Source organism: Dasypus novemcinctus, chromosome 24 (assembly GCF_030445035.2).
Source record: "Dasypus novemcinctus isolate mDasNov1 chromosome 24, mDasNov1.1.hap2, whole genome shotgun sequence".
NCBI lineage: Eukaryota > Metazoa > Chordata > Mammalia > Cingulata > Dasypodidae > Dasypus > Dasypus novemcinctus.
Window position 1 is genome coordinate 47,668,707 of NC_080696.1, and position 22,553 is coordinate 47,691,259.

General features: G+C 53.5%; 1 protein-coding gene across 1 annotated transcript in view; it reads right to left on the reverse strand.

Moving 5' to 3' along the window:
* Positions 1 to 201: 201 nt before the first annotated feature.
* The window catches only part of JPH2 (junctophilin 2), a 78,540-nt gene continuing 56,188 nt past the window's right edge, over positions 202 to 22,553 (reverse strand). Inside the window, exons 3-6 of the mRNA XM_058287126.2 lie at positions 8,886 to 9,004; positions 6,321 to 7,030; positions 5,585 to 5,678; positions 202 to 4,366 (exon numbers count right to left, since the gene is read on the reverse strand). Of these exons, the coding sequence (XP_058143109.1) occupies positions 5,598 to 5,678; positions 6,321 to 7,030; positions 8,886 to 9,004 (910 nt within the window). The 3' untranslated portion in view covers positions 202 to 4,366; positions 5,585 to 5,597. The remainder of the gene's footprint in view (positions 4,367 to 5,584; positions 5,679 to 6,320; positions 7,031 to 8,885; positions 9,005 to 22,553) is intronic.

Genomic DNA, 22,553 nt, shown 5'->3' on the forward strand with positions numbered 1-22,553 from the left:
TAAAAGACAGACCAAAAATAAGAACACCCAATGCATAATTCCTTCTATAGTGACAGAAGGCAAACCTAGGGATGGGGAGAAGGGTTGAAGTTGGGAAGGGAAAATTACAAAGGACCACAAGAAAACTTTAAGGTATGATGTTCATTATCTTGATTGTGGTAATGGTGTCTGGGTATGAGACAGAACTTATCAAACAGCATATTTTCAAAATATGTAGTTTATTATATGTCACTTATAACTCTATAAAGTTGTTTTACAACATAGCAGACAAACAAAATTGGAGATTAAGGGAAGAAAATAAAAACTCTCTTGTGAGCTGTTCATTTCCTAGTGCTCCAGGGAAAGGGCAGTGGGTGTAAGGTAAAGCCAGTGAAGGGGAAAAGGAGTCATGAAAGATAGTATATCCCTTCTCTGCAGCACCCAGATTCACAAGCACAGAAATCCACAGACTAGTTGGGGAAATGGACACGGGGACGAGGGGCTCTGTGGTCATGCAGCATTGGCCTGTCCATGATATCACACTGAGTTCACTGTGGGAGGCAGTGTGGTTCAGTGCAAAGAGCACAGACCCTGGGTTTCAAGTCCCAGCTCAGCCCTTCCCTCACTGAGATACCTTGAGTCAATTACTCCACCTCTCCAAACCTCAGTCCCCTCATCTGTAAAATGAGAGGAGTACAATCTACCTTTTGGAGTTGTGGTGGGGCTTGAACAATCAGAGCACGTTGACTGTGTGCTCACTCCATGCAGGGCATTGTGCTTTGCTCACATTTTCAATGTTAAGGGGTGGGTAGTGTGGTCATTGTCATCCTGGAACAGGAAACCAAGGATGGGAACCAGTGTCCTGACTTCAGAAGCCACGCACCAGGCCACACTGCTCTCCTGCCACCAGACAGAGTGAGTGGAGGGATTAGCCCAGTGCCTGACCCGTAGTGGAGTTTTCTCCTCCCTTGGTGGACAAGAAAGGTAGGGGCAGAAAAAGAGGAAGTGCACCCTCTATGGATGTATACGCAGAATTTGTAGACAGAAACTAAGTGAAGCTATTTTAACTTCAGCACCTATGCAAGTTTTGTGTTTTACAATTTAAGTATGATTTTTAGTTTGAATTACATACTAGGGGATGCTCCATATGTTTCAGGCCTGGAGCCTCCAGGGTTCCCACCTGGGCTTACATCTCTCCCAGCACAGCTGCACCCTCTGTGGGACTGTCAGGAGATTATGAAAATGTCCTTCCTGTTCTGGATCCGAAAGCTGACTCCCCCAGTTCCTGGGCCCCACCCCTTTCCTGCCTGGAATTGTCCTGCAGAGAACCGAAGGTAGTGGTCAGTGATCACAGGTCCCGGTAATGCCCGCGAGGCAGTCTCATGTTCCACCATGGTCCAAAACACCTTAAATGAATCCAGGGCGGGGCAGAGGACCCACCAAACTTCCCAGACCTGCCCGGCGCTGAGCTGGAGGAAGCACCAGCCAGGCTGTGTCCTACGCTTGAGCCACCAGGGGGCGCGAGACTCCAACCAACCTTACCTGGCTCTGGACCGCCAGTCCAGGGGCGCAGGCGTCTGCCTTCTTTTCAACCCATCCCGGGTGATTCAAATGCAGCCACCCCACCTCCTCGGACCCTCCCTCCACAGCCAGTCCTCGGATCAGCCAACTGGGCTGCCCACCCCCAGCTCCCCTTTGGGTCTTATCAAAGCCTCTGCAGAGTAAAACAATTCCTGCCTTCCCAATCCCACCACCCCTTCTCTGAGCCAACAACACTTCCTCGGGATCCCTGGATCATTCCAAGGTTGGGAAAACCTCCTTACAACCCATAATAGACCTCATTTGATTCTCATAACTGCACTGCCTGTGACGAAGGCTTTGGGGTGGGGTAGGCAGAAAAGGAAACTGAGGCACAGAAAGAGGGGACATAAAGCAAGTCTGTGGCGCACTGGGGAGAGAACCCAGGGCTCCTGATTACCGAGTCGCCCCAGGGCCAGCCTGAATTCAGCCTAGGGGCAGGTGAGGCACCCTCCCCGCAGTGCCCCAGCCCTCTTTGAGGGAGGTTTTGAGAGAGAACCTTCATGGAAAGTGCTTATCCACAAACAAAGGCAAGAGAACTTGCCCCACTGACCTGCCAGCAGTTGCTATGTGGCCTTGGGTAAGTCCCTTCTCTCTGAGCCTCTGCTGAGTAAGTGTGAAGACAGCCTCTGCGTGTCCTGGCCAAGGCATCCGGTGACTCTACAACTGGTGCCTGGAGCATCCCCACCCCTTTGGGGCTTCCAGGGCCCTCAGCTAGAGTGAAAGATGGCTGGGGAGAGAGCTAATGACAGATTTATGGTGTAATAATCACACAGGTCTCTGTGTCTCAGCTGCCTTCTACTGCTGGGCTTTACATGAATGTCAACATCTGATGCAGTCCTCATGACAGCCCCATGAAGCAGATACTATTATGCTCATTTTACAGATGAGAAAACTGAGGCTGAGAAGAGGCTGAGGTGGGATGGCTCCCTGGGTGCCCTAACCTTGTTCTCCTTCCATACTCTGCTCAGAGAAGCCTCCGGAAGGATGCTCTGGAAACTCAGGTGTACCCCAGAAGGTCTGTGGCCTGTGAGCTTCTCCTCCAGGATCAAAGCCCCCCAGCTGTCCCTCCAGAGGTGTGACAGGAACAGCAAGAAGGAGAGCAGGACCGGGGGCCCCAGCCTCTCCCCAGCCCACCTGCAGCTGGCGCCTCGTTCTGGGCCCACAAGCAGACACTGCAGCCCGGCAGAGCCGTGAGCAGAGGCGGGTTTATTGTCGCCTGGACTGCAGCTTCCTGAGCCAACACTGGCCCGGTGGTGCGCCAACAGACCGAAAACCGCAGACAGTGGCCTCGGTGCCGGGCCTGGAGCCGCAGCTCTGAACAAGGCCCCGCCCACCCCCGCCCACCCCCGCCCACCCCCTCATTCCTTAGGAGTCCAGAAAATCCCACAGACACAGGTACAGAACCACAGCTCCGACAGGCCGAGGCTGGGAGACTCCGCAGGCTCTTCTCTGCAGAAATGCAGTCCAGGATCCAACGAAGCCACGAGGCCTGACAGTGCTCGAAACATCAGGCGTGAAGCTGGAGGAGAAGGTTCCCAGGTACTGAGGCCGAAATGGGGAAGTTGAGTCCATTAAGAAGCAAACGTCGAGGGTGCAGAGCTGTCCTGGGGAGACCTGGCCACACTGCCAAAGCCCCAAGGTCCAGAGAAGCAAGGCAGGACAGCAGGGGCTCCCTCAAGCTCTGCGTGGATGCCATGGCCACACCCGTCCTCCTTGGGGCAGGGGCTCCCAGCCCTCCTCCCATCCCCGGTCTCCACCCCAAGCCCAGCAAGTCCAAGGGCACACACACGCTGTGTGTTCAAAACAGCTACAGGTGAGGTACATGCAAATATCTTCGGCAAGCAAGCTGAAGGGGTACCCCCGAGCACCTAGTCAGAGCCAGGCGCTTCTTGCTTTGTGACAAGCAGCCCCTGCCTGGCGTCAGCCCCAGGACGTCTGCCTGGGCTTCCCGGAGGGAACGCTGGCGGGGGGGGCAGACGCGCCAGTCCACACGGCATCACGGAGCAGCTTGTCTCGCCAGCCTCAGGGACCTACCCGGTGACCCTTTTCAGCATCCCCTCCCTGAGCACCCCGGAAGCTCTAAACGCAAACCCAGCCTTGACATCAGACACAAACACAAGGACCATGGGGACCGCCCCTCCCCGTTCTCTCGCCCCGCCCCTGGCCATCTGGGCAGTGGCTTCCAAGCCAAAGCCTCCAGCTCCTGGGCCCCCCCCTTCTGTCGGTCCAGGCGGAAGCAAAGTGGACCAGCAGGAGGAGCTAGGAACACGGAGGAGAGTGTGACCATTCCTCTACTGTCATCCAGGACATCTGTGGCCGAGGGGCAGAGTGTGGGGGACGCAAAGGGCAGTCGGCCCACCACAGGGGATTTCGTCACTCCCTCTGCTTTCAAGGGAGGGCTCAGCCCACCAGCCGGAAGCTTTAAACAAAAAAAGGGGGGGGGTCAATAAGACGAAGAGGGGTAGGACTTAATATGACTATCTTGGTTCGGTGACTTCTAAAACACACGAAAACCCAGGGAGGGGGTGACCTGGGGACAAGGCAAAGGAGTGGATGAGGATGGGGGACAGGAGCAGAGCGGGAAGCGCGTGCCCTCGGGGCTTTCCTCTGGCGGGGGGGCCCTGCACAGTCCGTTCCTCTCAGCTCCTCCTGCCACCCAGCCCCGGCACAGGGGGAGGCTGAAGCGTCGGCGGTGTGGATGTGAGCGGACGCCGGGGCTCCGGGGCCAGAGTCCAGGCCTCCTTGGCCACCCTGCCCAGCATGGCAGAAAGATGGGTGCCGGCATCCTCAGCAGGAACTTCTGGCTCTGCAAAGGGACAGCAGTAGAGGGTGGGTGAGGGAGGGAAGGCGCTCGGGCCTGCGCCTGATCTCAGGAGCGGGGTCCCATCTCCCCAAGTCCCAAGGGCAGCCCTGTCCCAAGCTCTGATGCTCCACTGGACGAGAGACAAGTCCGAGGCCTCTGTGGCCCCTTGCGGGCCACCGTCCCTCCTTTTCCTTCCAGACATCTGTCTCTCGGTATTGGCAGGTGCTGTCACCTCTGCCTGGTCCACTCTTCCCTCCCCCACTGTGAACTGTCCGATCCTGCTCTCCCCCAGGTCACTGAGCCATCGGTTCTTGCAGGAACCTTTCCAGGTGTCCAGATGGTATGTGCAGAGCTCAACCTTCACGCCAGGGCGGCCTCTAGCAGACTCATTGCCAGCGACTACTTACAGGGTGACGGGACAGGGGTTTCTTCTCCCTCTCTCCCTCTGGCCTAGGGGTGGGGGCCCACCCTAAGCTAGGCTCCTGGGAGGGGTCTTGGAGTGGGAGTTGGGGGAAAAGCATCATGAGCACAGGAGCACGGCGGGAAGGGCAGGTCCCGACAGGAGAAAGGTCTGGGCGATCTTGTAGCTACTTCACCCTGCAACCAGACAGGGGCACTTTCCTCCAGCCCAGCGCCCCACCCACCCAGCACCTCAGCTCACTCATGAGGAGAAGATGGAGCCCATTACTAACAGGAGGCTGTCAGGAGGGGGGGTGGGGGCAGGTGGGTTAGAGGTGAAGCGGGAAGGGAGAAAGGACCAGAGAAGAGAGCCCTGCCCATCCCAGGGGGACTCAGTCTAGACTCCCGGGGATCTCGGGGGAGGGAGGCAAGTCTTGGTTGATGCTTTAACTGCAAGGCCTTCACACAAGCAGCTGTGAGCTTAGGGTTTCTGTCATCCTGTTCAGCCCGTTTCTGGGGGCAGGACTGAGCCTCAGCTTCTACCAGGGCAGTTGCTCAGTAAATGTTGGTCAAATGAATGAATGAGTGAATGAATGACTGAGTGAGTGAGTGAATGAGTGAGTAGGTACGTGAACTAAGACCTCGCTGCTTCTGCTGGAGAACAGGCACCCAGTCAGGCCCTTCCTCCCGATGCCCTGGTGCCCAGAGCCCCTGCAGGGTCCCGCCCCCTCTCACCCCCTCCCGCCCCCTCCCACCCCTTCCTTCTATATCACCCTGGGGCCCAGAAGCCCCTGCAGGCTCCGCCCCTCCGCGCAGCCGCACCTGGCAGAGGAGGTCAGGTCAGGAGGTGAACGAAGAGGATGGCCAGGCCGATGTTCAGCAGGATCACCATACAGATGAGGACGGTGTTGGGGACCTGGGGCGGGTGGGGAGAGTCTGCTCGATCCCCCAGGCCGCTGAGGCCCCCACCCCCACCCCGGTCACAACAAGGCGGGTCGGAAGGACCCGGCGGAGGGCATCCCTCTCCACGCTGAATCCCCCGCATCCGGACCGAAGACCGCCAGGGCGGGAAGTGTTCTTGGAAATCATTACTCTCAGGGTCCAGAGAGGGGCAGGAGCCTCCCACACCACACAGGTGCCCCACCTCCTCAACTGCTACCCCTCTGGGGACACGGTCCCCCAGAAGCTGGCTTCGCTCCCACCTGCTGTAGCTCCTTGCTCCCAGCCTGCCAGAGCCAGCCCCGAGGTCGCAGCCCAAGTCCTGTGGGCGCTTCCTGCCCCACCGTGACGGGGCAGGTGCCCGCGGCTCACCTGCGCCCCCTGCTGCTGAGAACTGCCCTGGGCCGATGGGATGCCCGGCCCAAAAGGCGCGGAGGGCTCTGCGTGTAATTTATGCTCCAGAGGCCTCCATGGGTCGGGCGTGGGTGCCTGTCCCTGCTGGCCACTCTCCCCCGCTCTGTCCTGCTTCCAGGCCCTCCTGGAGATCACCCGGCACCCGGATCCTGCCGCAAGCCCACCGCCTGGACGGATCCCGGCCTGCTTCTGCGCGCAGCCTCACCTCTTCCACCTCGACCTCGGCCTCTGCCGCCAGCGCTGCCTCCTTCCGAGCCTTCTTCTTGGCCCCGGCCTTGGTCAGCCCTCGGGCCTCAGTCTTGCGGGCCTTGGCCTTGGGCTCGGCCCTGGGGACGATGGGCTTGGGCTCCAGCTTGGCGGGAGCCTCGGGGCCGTGGGGCGCGGGGACCTGCGCGGGGGCGGTGACCGGGGAGGCGGGCGCCGAGTCGTCCCCGGCGGCCTGGGGCTCGGGCTCCTCCTCGAAGGGCGGCGGCGCGGGGGGCGCGGTGCGCACGGCGTAGCTGTGGTAGCCGCGGTAGAGCGCCACCTCGGGCTCCCGCGGCGGCGCGGGCGGCGTCTGCAGCGCCTCGATGGCCATGTGCTCGGTGGCCGGCCGCGCCGGGCTGCGGCGGCCCGCGCCCTCGGACGGCGTGACCGGACGGCTGCCCCCGCCGCCGGGCTCGCCGTTCCAGGTGCCCGGGCCCAGCAGGCCGTCCTTGGACGCCCCCGGCCTGGGCCGCTTGGGTTGCGGGGGCGTCCCGGCCGGCGACGGGGGGCCGCCCTCCGGCCGGGGGGTCTCGTGCTCGTGCAGCTCCGGGCTCTCGCGGGTAGGCCTTGGGAGACCCGCGGGGCCCAGGCCCCGGTCGGGGGGCTCCAGTAGACTCTCCGAGTTCTCCAGGATCTCCTGGAGCAGCCGGCGCTTCTGATATTCAGGACCTGCCAGGCAGAATACGGACAGGCTGGATTGGAATCCTGGTCCTACCTCTAGGCAATCTTGGGTAACCACTAAACCCTTCTGAGCCTCATTTATTTACCCAACCAGCACTTGTATAGCATTTTCCAAGTGCCAGGCACTGTCCTAAGCAATTTTCAATATTTACTCATACTTTTCCAGTGCTATGATATGGGTGCTATTATTAACCTCCGTTTTACAGATGAAGAAACTGAGGCTCAGAGAGGTTAAATCACTTACCCAAAGTCACACAGCAGACAAAGGGCAGAGCCAGAACCAGCACCCTGGCTCCAGGCTTATGCTCTAAAACACAACATTGTCTTTTTTTCTATTCTCTTATCTATAAAATGGGCCTAAAGCTGTCTATTACATAAATATTAATGGAGGGATGAGTTGAGAAAATGCCCGTAAAAGGCTGAGTTCAGTGCCTGGCAGACATAGTTTAGAGGTATGACCAGGCAAGGGACAGGTAGCTCCTCCCAGGACCAGCAGGGGGCGCACTGTGACAGGAAGCGACTGAGTGTAAATGCTGTCCAGCTGCCCAGGCACAGAACTGTGCTCCAGAGCCTTCCACCTCGACTGCCTCTGGTCTCTCCTTGCTGCAGCCAGACTAATGTTTAGAAAACACAAATCGAATCTTGTGATTCACCTTCGAGCCCTTCCATACCACCAATCTCTTGCCCTTAGGGACTGCCCACTACTCTATCCTAGTGAAAATTGTATCCTAGCCGGGAGACCCTCCTGACCCACCCCACTGCTTACTTTGCATCTAGCTTCCCGGCATTAGCACCTGTAGCTCCCTCCTCGAGTCCCCTGGCCCACCCAACGCCAACTGATGCAGTGGTTCTCAAAGTGCAGCCCTGGGGTGAGCAGCGTCAGCAGGCATCACCCACGAGAACCTGTTCGAAATGCAAATTCTCAGGCTCCCCACAGACCGCTTGACTCAGAAACCCTGGGGGTGGACCCAGCAACGGCATGAAGCTCTGAGACCCACTGACCTGGTGAACTCCTGTCTTCAAAATGCAGCTCAGATGGCTTCTCCCAAGGGAAGCTTCCCAACCCCTCCGCTTGCCTGAGTTAAGTGCCTCCTGGGAGCCCCTGAGGCCCTGTTCTAACCACACTGCTCTCACCATGCGGTGTGGACTTCAATCATCAGAGTGAAACAACAGCTAACAGGAATCGAGACTGATGGGGGACCGGGCCCGGTGTTTCCCTCCTGACGTGCATTTAATCCACACACAAAGGTAGCTGCTATTCTTACTTCCATTTTACAGATCAGGAAGCTTGCCCAAAGTCCCTTGGCCGGTAAGCAGTGATGTCAGGACTTGAACTCAGTGTCTGCATGCCTCGCCCCCTCCTATGCCGTCTCTGTGATTCTCTGCTCCTCTAGATGCTGGATCCCAGTTACATCCCCAGAGCCCAGCACAGTGCCTGACCCATGGACGGCGCTCAATGAATGCTTGACCACACTGCTGAGCAAGGGCAGGAAGCCTTCCCGCCCCCTCATCACCCAGGTACCCCTCCCTCCTTTAGCTTGCCAGCTCCAACTGTCTGTGTGCTCTGTGCAGGGAGAAGAGACAGCCTGGAGAAGGGTCCGTCCAAGCTGGGAAGCCTCTGATAACTCCCACCTCGATCTCAGCAGTGTGAAGGCCGGGCCATGCTTCCCCCCCAATCCCCTTGCATCACACAGGACCCCACATGTGCTCCAGGCCCAGTTTCCAGAACTCACAGGCACCCAGGAGCCACGCGGGCGGCTCAGCTTTCCAGCAAGCCAAGTGAGCACCCGCCCCAGGGCTGACCACCACCCTGCCCTGCCCTCCCTGCCCTGGCTGGCCCTACCTGGCTGGTAGAAGTCTGGAGCCAGCTCCCTGGCCAATGTGCGGGCGATGCTGGACTCCTGGTTGGCGGCCTGTGCAGCCTGTTCCGCTGCCGCAGCTTTGGCCTTAGCGTGGCTTGTCCTAAGGAGACAACAGGTTTAGGATCCCTGCAGAGAACCAGGCCTCTGCCCCTGCCCCCAGCCCCCAGCGGTACCCTGGGCAGCGCACGCCATCACTCGGGTGGCTGACGCCTGTGACCTCCCAGGCCATTTCCTCTTCTTTAGGGGCACAGAGAGACTGCATTTCCCAGCCTCCCCAGCAGTGGGGTTTGATCCTGATTGAACGCTGAGGTGACCAAGGGCTGAGAACACAGTACTTAACCTTTTCTGGGTCACAGATCCCTTCTCAGAATGATGTTTTAAAATGCATAAAGTGGGAAGTGGTTGTAGCTCAACTGACAGAGCATCCGTCTATCATATGGAGGGTCCAGGGTTCAATACCCAGGGCCTCCCGACCCGTGTGGTGAGCTGGCCCACGCGCAGTGCTGCCGCGTCCAAGGAGTGCCGTGCCATGCAGGACTGTCCCCAGCATAGGGGTGCCCGATGTGCAAGGAATGTGCTCCACATGGAAAGCCGCCCCATGCAAAAAAAAAAAGTGCAACCCGCCCAGGAGTGGCACTGCACACTCGGAGAGCTGATGCAGCAAGTTGACACAACAAAAAAAAGTGACACAGTTTCCTGGTGCCGCATGACAAGAATGCAAGAGGACACAGAAGACCACACAGCGAATGGACACAGAGAGCAGACAACTGGGGGGAAGGGGAGAGAAACAGATAAAATAAATCTTTAAAAATAAATAAATAAAATGCAGAAAGTACACAGGATTACAAAAGAATGCAATTATACTGACCCACCAATACCAAAATAGTCAAAAGAAAGTTTGTAATATAATAATATGTCCTTTATTAACACATTAAACAAAAAACTACCCAGTCCACTAACTACTGTAGTTTTAAAGTATAGATGAGTATAATAGATAGCTCAAGGATACTTGTAATCACAGGAATGTGTCGTAAAAATATATGTGATTTCTAGTGGTAACAAAGGCACAGATACTGCTAATGCTATTGTGGCTTATTGCATACTTCCACGATTAAAGAAAATGCTAAATTTCTGTTTGAAGTAAAAGTAAAGTTGTAGTTTTTCCCATTCATGGTCGACACGTGGGATGCCTTGCCCAGATCCTTCGCTGGGCAAACGCAGCCCCCCACAAGCTGCCGCGGGGTTGGCTGCTAACGGGGCTCGCTGCTGCCCCGGGGAATTGCAGCCAATGGAATCATCCGGTCCCAGAGTTTAAAACACCCACCCCACCCAGGCAGCCCACAGCCAATGCCGACTGCCACCAGGTACAAACCAGCCCCCTGGTCCCCAGGAGAACCAGCTCTGCAAGATAATCCATACTCCAGAGGCCCCTGTGCGCCTGGCCGAGGGCACACCCTTGCTCGGCTGGCTCTGTGCCCATCCTGTCCTGCTTCTCCCACCCCCAGAGCTCTCCCTTCATTGATCATTTGCACAAGAATCCCCAACCCAGGCTCTGCTTCTAGGGAAACTAACCTAAGACACCATGCAAGTTCATGGATCCCCCGGAATTCTAGCCACAGAACCGCCCGCGGACCCCAGCTTAAGAAACACAGCGGAGGGAAGCAGATGTGGCTCAACTGATAGAGCGTCCACGCACCATCTGGGAGGTCCAGAGCTCAAACCCAGGGCCTCCTGCTCTTGCAGTGCTGATGCGCAAGGAGTGCCCTGCCATGCAGGTGTGTCCCCCGCATAGGGAAGCCCCACACGCAAGGAGTGCGCCCCGCATTGAGGCACTCGGCATGAGAAAAAGCGCAGTCAACGGAGGAGAGGCACGGCACACACGGAGAGCTGATGCAGCAAGATGACGCAACCAAAAAAAGACACAGATTCCCGGTGCCGCGGAGAATACAAGTGGACAGAGAAGAACACACAAAAGTGTGTGTGTGTGGGGGTAATAAATAAAATAAATCTTTAACATGGAGTTGAAGAAGGTCAACCACCACAACATGGAACCTAGAGTGTCTACAACTAGAAGCGGGAAGAGTGCATCCAGTACCCATGTGGAATCTAAGCCCTCACTTGACATAGGTGTGCAATGGACACAACCAATCCAATGTCCACAGAGAAAATGTGGAATGGGTGTGGGAACGGTAGCCATGGGGACTGCTGGGTGTGGGGAACAGGAGGAAGAGATGAGATGTGGAGGCGTTTTCGGGACGTAGAGTTGTCCTCGATAGTGCTTCACGGACAATTACGGGACACTGTAGATTCCCCCAGGGCCCACTGGATGGAACGTGAGAGAGTCTGGGCTATGATGTGGACCATTGACTATGGGGTGCAGTGATGCTCAGAGATGAACTTACCAGGTGCAATGGATGGATCACGATGATGGGAGAGAGTGTTGCTGTGGGGGGAGTGGGGGGCGGGGGCGGTGGGGTTGAATGGGACCTCATATATATTTTTTAATGTAATTAAAAATAATAATAATAAATAAATATTTTTTTAAAAAATAAATAAATAAATCTTTAAAAGAAACGCAGTGGAAGGAGCCTGGCTCCATAAATGGCTGCACAGAGCAGAGCCCCACCCGCCCCCAATGCGCGCGAGCGAGGGGAGCCGGCCTGGGTTGCAGTAAGCGCTGGAGATGCGGGAGATGTTTGTTTTGGCTGCTGTCTCTCCTAACCCAGCAGAGCACCAACAAAGTCATCACAGCCCCATTTCCTCACAGGCCAGCAGGGCTCTAACTGAGTTCCACCGCAGCGCCTTAGGAAGCTGGTGCCGTTAGGATTCTCCCAATTTGACATAAAAGGACACTGAGATGCAGTTTGGCTGAGGACCCCGGCCATCACATGCCAGAGCTGGGACTTTCGAGTGCCTTCCAGCGCTGCTTCGGGTGCCGAGGACAGCTGTGAACAAGACAGACCCAGCCAGGCCCTCCCCAGGCTCACAGTCAAATGAGGAAGGCGAGTTAGTTAATGAAATGTAATTAAGTGAAAAGTGCTTAATTGCAATCGCAAGAAGAGCCCTGAAGGAAGGGTACAGAGTGCCTTGGAAATGTCAAACAGGGAGACCTGGCGTGGCTTGGCAGGGGTGGTGGGTGCTCGGGGAAGGCCTCCACGGGGAGGGGACATGGAAGCTGAGACTTGAAGAAACAGTGAATTGGGCCCATGAGAGGGGAGCGGGTGGAGACAGATGCAGGTGGAAGGAAGAGCCTGCGCTTTGGGGAGCTGAAAGGTCAGGCGCAGAGGGATTGCTTCCTTGGGGAGCTGGTGTGCATGTGACTCAGCATCTGTGCCCTTGACTTACGTTGTCCCGTTCAACCCCCCAAAATGCTTGTGAGGTGGTTTTACTGTCCCTCCTTCACAGGTGGGGAAACTGAGGCTCAGAGTGGTATCTTGTGCAAGGATGCAAAATAATAACACTTACAAAGCACCTGTGTGCCAAGAGATTTACAGAAATTCACTCACTATTCCCTGCAGTAACTCCACGTGGCAGTGTTGCCAGCATTCCTCTTTTTTAAAAAAGCAGTTTTATTGAGATATATTCACATACCATACAATCCATCCACGGTGTACAATGGCTTTTAGTATAATCACAGAGTTGTGCATTCATCACCACAATCAATTTTAGAACAGTTTCATTACTCCAAAAAGAAAAACCCCACACCCTTAGCTGTCCCCTCTCAATCCCTCTATCCTTCCCCAGCTCTGAATAACCACTAATTTAATTCTGTCTCAATAGATTTATTTATATTTACATTTTACACAAAAGTATCATACCATATGGAGTACTTTGTGTCTGATTTCTTTCTCTTAGCATAATGATTTTTTGTCATTTTGGGTATTGTTTTTACTTATTGTTAAAAATTCTTTTACTTAGAGAAGTTGTAGGTTTACATAAAAGTCATGTAAAAAATACAACAGTCCTACCTACCCCCCTGTGGTTGACACTTTGTATTGGTGTAGTGCCTTTGTGTCGACTAATGAAAGAAAATTAAACTGTTCCTAACTATAACCCGTAGTGTGCACTAGCTGTATTCCCCCCATATGCCACCCTGTAATAGCCACGTATGTTTGTTATGGTTTATGGAAAACCCTTCCTAGAGTTGTACTATTCACACAGTCTTCGTCCAGCACAGGTGCATGATGTTATACAAATGCTATTATCAGCATTGCTCTTTACAGAGTAGAGAACCACGCACAGGGTGCTCCGAGCAACCCACGCAAACCTACAGAGCTAGAAAGTGGCAGAGGAGGCGTCAAACCAAGGTGTGTGGGGATCTGGAGTTTGTGCCCATAACCGCACTCCAGACCGCCGCTCAGGAATGAGAGGCAGAGTGAGATTTTAAAACCCGGACCTGATTTCCAAGGCCCCGCCCTCCCCGTTATGCCACACTGCCACAGTACTGTTTACTGAACGAGCGAGTACGTGAATGAAGCACACGGCACGCACGCGCGGGGTGCGGGCCAGGAGTCAGCAGAGGGAATAATGAAGGACCCAGCTTCAGAATCAGCAGCCCCGGATTCCAATTTTGGCTCTGCCAAAGCTGGGCCCAGGGTGAGGAGAGTGAGGCACCCATCCCGGGCACAAAATTTAGAGAGATGCCAAAAACTCAGTAATCAAGAGAATAAAGTTTTAAGGCAAAAAATTTTTTTATGAGAACCCATTTTTATAATTGTATTTAAAGCAATATTTTAAAAGTCAAAATTAATGAACAATCCTTGATGACCCAACTATCAATAAAACTTTAAAGACAGGATTGGCCCCTGCACTTGCATCGCTCACCTCACTCACCCCTCCCCCTGCTTTGGTCCTAGGATTTGGGGGGAGTTGCTTTATCTCTCTGTGCCTCGGTTTCTTTATCTGTAAAGCAGAGATAATTCTACCCTTTTGGAGTTGCTGTGAAAACTCAATGAGTGACATTTTGTGAAAGTGGTGATCCTAGGGTGGGGCCAAAAGGACACATACTCTGTCAAAGGTTGGGGGGGTAGAGGAAGGGGGGAAGGGGGGGGAGGGAGAGGAGGAGAAGGGTGGCATTTGCGACCTCAGAACTGAGCATGGCCCACGCACATCCCCAGGCTCCCCTTGTCTGCGCGTGGACGTGTGCGAGGCAAAGTCCTTAACTTTTCAGAGCTGCTCGCCTGGGAACCTGAAACCCCAGGTGGGGGGAGGAGGGAAAGAGCTGGGCAAACCTTCAAACACAGAAAATATCCTTTTTTGGTCATGCGAGCTGAGAGACGCTCCCTTCCTGGTGCTCGGAGAAGCTTGTGGCAGGACTCTCCATGCAGCCCGGAGGGCAATCACTGCAGACCCTCCAGGCCACACAGCCCACAGCAAGGAGGGCTCCTGCGCATGAAGCACACTCCTGGGCCCCTCTCGGTCAGCCTGGCTCCCCCCCCGACCCCCCCCACCCCCCCCACCCCCCCCCACCCCCGATCCCCTCACCACCCCTCCTGCCCTGCCTCTGATCTCAGGAATGGCTCCCCAGCTCCCCAGCCAGGAATCCTAGAGCGCTCCCAGAGCCCCCTTACCGTCTCCCTACAACATCCCCTCGTGTCTCATCTACCCCCTCTGCAGCTCTTAACTCTGACCATCTCCCCCTCCCTCCTGCCACTAGCCCCCCTCCCGCACCAGTCTCCTCCCCGCCTCCAGGCTGACTCTATGGTATAGCGCACGGTACCCAGTGAGCTTTCTTAACCCGTCCATCTGGTGGCCTCGCCACTGGCCTACAGTCTCTGCGAGGCTCCCTTTGGTTCTCAGAATAAAGTCCAAACCCCTCAGCATGGCGCTCAAGGCCCTCCAGATCCTCTGCTTGAGGCGGTCTTTGCCTGAAAGGGGGCACCTCTGGGGGGGGTGCCGGGCAGCTCACAGGGGGGAAGGCAGGCCGAACCGCTGTTGCCCACAAGCCCCCGCTGCTCGCAGTGCAGTCCACACCCCACCACCATCCTGACCGCCTGGGAGCGTGTTAGAAACGCAGGTTCTCGGGCTCCACCCAGGCCTACGGAATCAAAATTTCTGGGGGAGGACCCAGAAATCCATGTTTTAACAAGCCCTCCAGATGATTCTGATGCTCACTGAAGTCTGAGGAAGTGCTAGGCAGAAAACCCAGCTCTGTCTTGGGCTGTCCCCAGCCTGCTCAACCCTCAGGAGCCTCGAGCCTTCTTCTTTAAGCACCAGGGTCCCTGCGGAGTCAAGGTCCTGCTAGAGAAAGGCAGGAACTGCTTCTCCTATGGTCTCTGTGCCTGGGATCATGCAGCTGGGCGAGGGTCTGCTAGGATGGCTCTGATCCAGCCAGGGGCCAGGGGAGGCAGCACTAAATGGCGCAGGTGAGTCACTCTTCTTGATTTCATTTGGATTTTCTCTTCAGCAGGGTTAAAAATAAGGCCGGTGGTTCTGAGCTGCAACGCATCAGAAGCAGCCTCCTGAAGCATCCCCTGCCTTGCCTCCTTCCCCTACCTCCAGTCCTCCAACTGTGCAATTGCAGGCAGCCACCCAGGCATCTATCACCTCATTTCACCAAAGGGGGACGCTCACTGGACTTCCCCATCACTCCACACCTTTGCTCGGGCTATTTCCCACCTGGATTTCCTCCCCTTCCACTCTCCCAGGCTTCAGGGATCAGCTCGAGTCCCACTTCCGTGCACTGATTCCTTGGACACGTGTCTATGGAATGCCTGCTGTGTGCTAGGCATTGTTCCAGGACTGTGGCTACAACAGCAAACCAAACCTCCCCAAATCCCACTGCAGAGCTGACATTCTAGTGTGGGGGTCAGCAAATTATGGGGTAGGCCCAGTCTAGCCTGCTGTCTGTTTTTGTACTGTCTGTGAACTACGAGTGGTTTTTATGTTTTTAAATGGTTGAAAAAAATTAAGAGTAATATTTTGTGACATGTGAAAAATCGTAGGAAACTCAAATTTTAGTTTCCATAAATAAAGTTTCATTGGAAGACAGCCATCCTCATTCATTTATATATGTATGTATTATATACAGTTTTTTCCGACTACAACAGCAGAGTTGAATAGTTGTGATGGAGACTCTATGACTCAAAGCTGTTTACTATCTGGTCTCTTACAGAAAAAATTGGCCGACCCCATTACAATGCATTCATTCAACAAATGTTTCTACTACTACTATTAATAATACTAATAATCTTGGCTATTTGTTGAGAACTTTGTGCTCAGCTCCGTGCTATAGCCTCCTTTACATACATGACCTCAGAGAGGTGGAGTCACTTTCTCAAGGTCACACAGCTAGAAGATGAAACCTATCCTGTCCACCTCCAGAGCTCAAACTCTTACCCATTTCACCAAGCCCTGCCCTCCCAGCACTAGCTCTGGGCCAGGCCTGCCTGTGGTGGGGACCAGTGATGAGGATGAAACCCAGGAGCTCACAGTCTAATGCAGCCCTGCCGGGCCCTTCAGGGAACATCTCTGAAAATCAAGGGGAGAACAAGCGCTCAGAGCAAAGCCTAACACGGCGTGGAGGAGGGGCTAAGCGAGGGCCCTCTGCCAGGTGGCCTGGGCGAGAGCCTGGCTCTGCCCTTACGACCTTGGGCAAGTGACTGACCCCTCCCCCCCAGCCCCGGTTTCCTCATCATGGGCATATAATAGCACCTGCCTCAGAGGAATCGGATATGGATCCAAGGAGGGAACAATCACATGGTTCTTGGCCCAGGGGCCGGAACACAGTAAACACTACAGAAGTACTTGTGAAATAAAGTCAATATGAAGCACAGTTTATTGGAGAGGCAAAAAATTCCTTCAGAACAGGAGCCCATTGTAAGTTTGGAGGACGGGTGCCAAGCCCAGGCCTCTGCCCGCCTCCCTGGAGGCTGTGAGGAGACTCACAGGGACAGTGCTGCCAGCGTCTCCCTGGGGTGGGCGGTGCCGCAGATGCCCCTGCCCGCGCCCTCCCCAAAGAGCCCCCTGAAAAGCCGAAGCAGGGGTTTGCGGGCTGTGGCTCACCCTGTCAGCCCAGCCTGCGCTCTCCAGGCCTGCGGCTCTAGGCCTCTTCCAGAAGGTGAGTGAGTGACCCTCCCCATCTAGAAGGGGATAAGAGTTTTTGTTGACTGAGCCCTAACTACTTGCCAGGTGCTGGACCCGCGTGATAGGCTGAATAATGGCCCTGAAGACATCCAGGCCCTAATCCCTGGCACCTGTGCGTGTTACCTTTTATGGTAAAAGGGACTTTGCAGGTGGGACTAAGTTCAGGAGCTTGAGATGGGGAGATGATCCTGGGTTATCCACGTGGAGCCTGAGTGTGATCCCAAGTGTCCTAATAAGAGGCGGGAGAGGAGCTGTGACAAGAGGCGAGGGTGAGGCATGTGATGATGGAAGCCGAGACTCGATTGCTGCTTTGGATTCGGAGGAAAGGGCCACGAGCTAAGCAACGCAGGCGGCCCCTGGAAGCCAAAATCGGCGAGGAAATGGCTCTCCATTCAGAGCCTCCCGACCTCCAGCCCTGCCAACACCTGACTTTAGCCTAGAGAAACCAACTTCAGATTGCTGACCCCAGAACAGTGAGAGAATGAATTTGCATTGTTTAAGCTTTTGATAACTTGTTACAGCAGCAAATCGTCAACCTGTGTGAGCTCACAGCATCCTCCAGACAACCAGATGGGAACATATTATTATCCCATTTTACCAGAGAAGGAAGACAGGCGCGGAAAAATCATTTGCCCAAGGTTCGTAGCCAATAAGTGGCAGGGCTGGTGCGAAGTCGTTGCTGTCCCACGGATTCTGCTTCACTGCTTCAGTTCTAGCCCGATTCCCAGAAGGGCCCACTAGCTGTGTCTGACCACAACCAAGCCTCTTCCCCAAGGCGCCGTGCCGCTCTAAGTTTTATATTTCTAGCATCCCTTCTGCCTTCCAAAGGGCCCAGAGCACAGCTACTGGCAGAGGTACCCCTGCCCCCAGGGAAAGGCTGGTCCATCAGGGCCTGGGACTTGCCAGTCTGACTGAGCCCCCCAGTCCAGTCCGGAGCCTGGCCGACGGCTGGGAGGCCTTCCTGAGTGCGCTGGCAACAGAGGGCTTCAGAGCAGCGGGGCAGGTCCAGGCCCCCGACTCAGCAGGGTTATTAAAAAAAAAACTAAACCAGATTTTTAAAGTGCATTTCTTTTCAATGTAAAAACAGTAATATTAAAGCAAAACCACTCTGAAGCCACTGCACTACCACAACAGCTGTTTTGGCTTTTGAGACTTTCTTTCTAGTCTGTCCACATGCACACTGACAGTTGAAAAGGGCTGTGAGCACAATGAAGGTGCATTCTTGAGGCACTAGGAAAGAGTGGTTACGAGCAAGGAATCTGAAGCCACCCTACCGGAGTTCAAATCTCTAACTCAAACACTAGCTGTGTGACTCTGGGCAAGTCACTTCTTCTCCCCATGCATCTGTGTCCTCTTCTGAAAAACGGGCGTGGCAGGCGCCCCTCTCATGGCTCCCAGCCTCCGGGAATTCACGCCCTTGTGTAACCGCCTCCCCTTGAGCAGGGGTTGGACCTAGTGACAGGCTTCTAACTAACAGAATATGGCAAAGTGATGGGACACGGCCCGTGATTATGATACAGGACAGCCGCTTCCATCCTGCTCGCAGACTCTTGCTCGCTTTGGCACAGCAACCACCACGCTGGGGAGGCCCACGTGGTACCAAACGACGGCAGCCTTCAGCCACCTGCAGCACCGAACTGAGGCCACCAACCTGCAAGCTCAGCTGCCAGCATGAGCTTGGACGTGGGTCCTCCCCAGTGGGGCCAGGAAGTGAGACCAGAGCGGCGGCTGACACCTTGGTAGCATCCTTGCGAGAGCCTGAGCCAGACGACCTCAATGAGCAGGGCCTGCCTCCTGACCCACAGAACCCGGGAGATGATAAATATGGGGTTTTAAGTTTTGGGGATAATTTGTTATGCAACAATAGTTAACTAATACAATAGGGATACTAATAATGTCTACTCCGTAGGTTTTGGTTTTTTTTAAAGATTTACTTATTTATTTCTCTCACCTCCCACCCCCACCCCGGTTGTCTGTTCTCTGTGTCTATTTGCTGTGTCTACTTTGTCCACTTCTGTTGTTGTCAGTGGCACGGGAATCTGTGTTTCTTTTTGTTGCGTCATCTTGCTGTGTCAGCTCTCCATGTGGGTGGCACCACTCCTGGGCAGGATGCACTTTCTTTCGCGCTGGCAGCTCTCCTTACGGGGCGCACTCCTTGCGCGTGGGGCTCCCTTATGCGGGGGACACCCCTGCGTGGCAGGGCACTCCTTGCGCACATCAGCACTGCACACGGGCCAGCTCCACATGGGTCAAGGAGGCCCGGGGTTTGAACCGCGGGCCTCCCATGTGGTAGACGGACGCCCTAACCACTGGGCCAAAGTCCACCGCCCCTCTGTAGGTTTTTATAAGCATTAAATGAGTTAACATATGTTAAGTGCTGAGATCAGTGCCCTGCTCAAAGCACTATAGAAGTGTTAGCTATTATTATTATACCTTTTTCAATAAAAAGCAATTTCCCATGTTTCCACAGACTCATATTGTGGGCCTCAGCACATAGCCACCTGAATAATCTAGACATGACTTAAAGGTGAACAATCCTCCCCAGAGGGGAGAGAATGTATAGATGTTATCATAAACTATGGTTTTTCCAAAGCGGTAAATATCCTTCCTAGGAGGAAGTGAAGACATCACCGCACCCCATGTGTATGCATCACATGACCCTAAAGAACTCTGTTCTCACACCCTATGGAATACCCTTGTTCTGAAGATCCTTACATGTCACCCCTCATTTTCTCATCTCTTTGCAGAGCGCTAACTTCATTCATTCTTTGACCAGCCACCATCAAAGAATCTCTCCTGTTTTAAGTCCCAATAAAATTTATGCCTGACTCAATGGCAGGTGTGTTCTTTGGTCTCGCAGCCTCAGCAACTCGTGCCCTTCAGGAGTTGGGTTGAAACAGCTGGGGAGCCACAGCCAGGAGACCCGAGGACCACCGGCAGCAGTGGGCATGAGCTCAGGGAAAGGAGAATCCACGGGAGGAAAATGTTCTTGTAGGGAAGAGTGGCTGCCCTCCAGGATGAGCGGGGACCACTGCTCAGAAAGCTCCAGCAGGCATGCTGGCTGGGCTGCAGCAGAGAGCAGAGCAGCCGCGCTTAAACAAGGAAAAGGGAGGCTGCCGGAGAGTGGCAGCTGCAGCATTGCCCCTCGTAGGAGACTTGCAGGTGGGACCGAGGCAGAAGAAGTGGCAAAGGCCTCTGTGTGCCCCTTAGAAGGAAAGTAAAAGTTAGAAAGGGATGAGTGCTAGCACAGGCAGAGATGAAAGATTCCTTAAGCGATCACCTGAGCCAATTTGGTGATCAGTTGTATTGCAACACTGGGTAAACCGGAAAAGTTTAATGAGATGTTATTTTGGCAATCTTTTAAGTTTTATTCACATTTTTTTGAATAGATTTATTTCTACCCCCATCCCTCAATGTTTGTCCTTGCTGTGTCTGTTTGTGTGTGCTTATCTTTTTAGGAGGCACTGGAACGAATCCAGGGACCTCCCATGTGGGAGGGAGGTGCCTAATCACTTGAGCCACCTCTGCTCTCTGATATGTTGTGTCTCTCACTGTGTTTTCCTCCTTGTGTCTCTTTGTTGATTCTTCTTGTTCTGTCAGCTCGCTGACTTGCTCATCTTCTTTAGGTGGTACCAGGAACCAAACCCAGGTCCTGTCCTGTGGTAGGCAGGAGCTCAACCACTTGAGTCACATCTACTTCCCCATATTTTATTTTGATCAGAATTTTTATCAAGGTGTTAAAAACAATTTTCAGTTTTGAATCGATAGATTCCTCCTGAACTTCAAGTCTGTCTAGGTGTACTCCTAAAGAATAATCCAGAATATATGTGTTAAATGTCTGTCTATCTGAACTGCTAAATTAGTGCTTAACTGCATTTGTACTGCTCAGGTATTCCTAACTGGTTGCTGATTACTAATAAAAGTATTTCCAAGAACGAGCTTGCATATTACAGGCAACAGTGATTCCAGAAGAAATCTTAAAAGCAGTAAAATTCAGAGATGTGAAATAGAGGTCTTGGACATAGCCCTACCAAAGAAATAAGAATTATGAGTCAAATTAGTGAGCTATATGTTTCTGTTGGTGCGTCCTAACCCTTTTTTTTTTAAAGATTTATTTATTTATTTCTCCCCTCTCCACCCCACCCAGTTGTCTGTTCTCTGTGTCCATTCGCGGTGAATTCTTCTGTGTCTGCTTGTATTCTCATTAGGCGGCTCCGGGAACTGATCCTGGGACCTTCCGGAGTGGGAGAGAGGTGTCCATTCTCTCACGCCACCTCAGCTCCTTGGTCTGCTGTGTCTCTTGTTGTCTCTCCTCTGTGTCTCCTTTTGTTGCGTCATTTTGCTGCACCTGCTCTCCACGTGGGCCAGCATTCCACATGGGCCAGCTTGCCATGTGGGCCAGCTTGCTTTCACCAGGAGGCCCCGGGTATCGAACCCTGGACCTCCTATATGGTAGACGGGAGCCCAATTGCTTGAGCCACATCTGCTTCCCATCTTAACTCTTTTTGTGTTTGTCTGTTTGTTCAGGGTATATTTTCATATCTCAGGATGAAAATATTAAGATAACAAATGAAAATTCTTAAAATAGCTCTATTCAGCTTGTTAAAAATTAAATGAGATCTCTTTTCACAAGACTTTCATGCAACTTTACCGGAATTGTAGTTGGTGTTGGGGTTTTAGATATATTTAGGGGATTTGAATCCCTGGACTGACAATATGATAGCCAGGCCCTGAGCCTCAACAGACTTCAGCTCCTACACTCTGATTTATTGGACTTACCCCACTCAGCTAACATGGAGTTGAAGAAGGTCAACCACCACACCACGGAGCCTAGAGTGCCTACAACTGAAAGCAGGAGGATGGCATCCAGTATCCATGTGGAATCTAAGCCCCCACTTGACATACATGTGCAATGGACACAACCAATCCAATGTCCACAGAGAAAATGTGGCATTGGTGTGGGAAGGGTGGCCATGGTGGCTGCTGGGTGCGGGGAATGGGAGGAAGAGATGAGATGGGGAGGCGTTTTCCGGACTTGGAGTTGTCCTGGGTGGTGCTTCACGGACAACTACGGGATATTGTAGATCCCCCCAGGGCCCACTGGATGGAACGTGGGAGAGTGTGGGCTATGATGTGGACCATTGACTATGGGGTGCAGCGATGCCCAGAGATGTACTTACCAGGTGCAATGGATGTGTCATGATGATGGGAGAGAGTGTTGCTGTGGGGGGAGTGGGGGGTGGGGGCGGTAGGGTTGAATGGGGCCTCATATTTTTTGAATGTAATATTTTTTTTAAAAATGAATTAAAAAAAAAGTTTAAAATGAATAGTTATTTGTGTATGTGGGGAGGTAATATATGGGAACTCTTTGTACTTTCTGCGTAATTTTTCTGTAAGCCTAAAACTACTCTAAAAATAAAGCTTATTATTAACAAAATAAAAAATAAAATTAAATTAAATTAAATGGGTGCTTATATAGGTAAATGAATAATCCTGAAGCCTGAATTAGTAAAGCCAAACAGGACAAAAAGTCACATAAAATCTAAATAAAGAAACAATTTAAA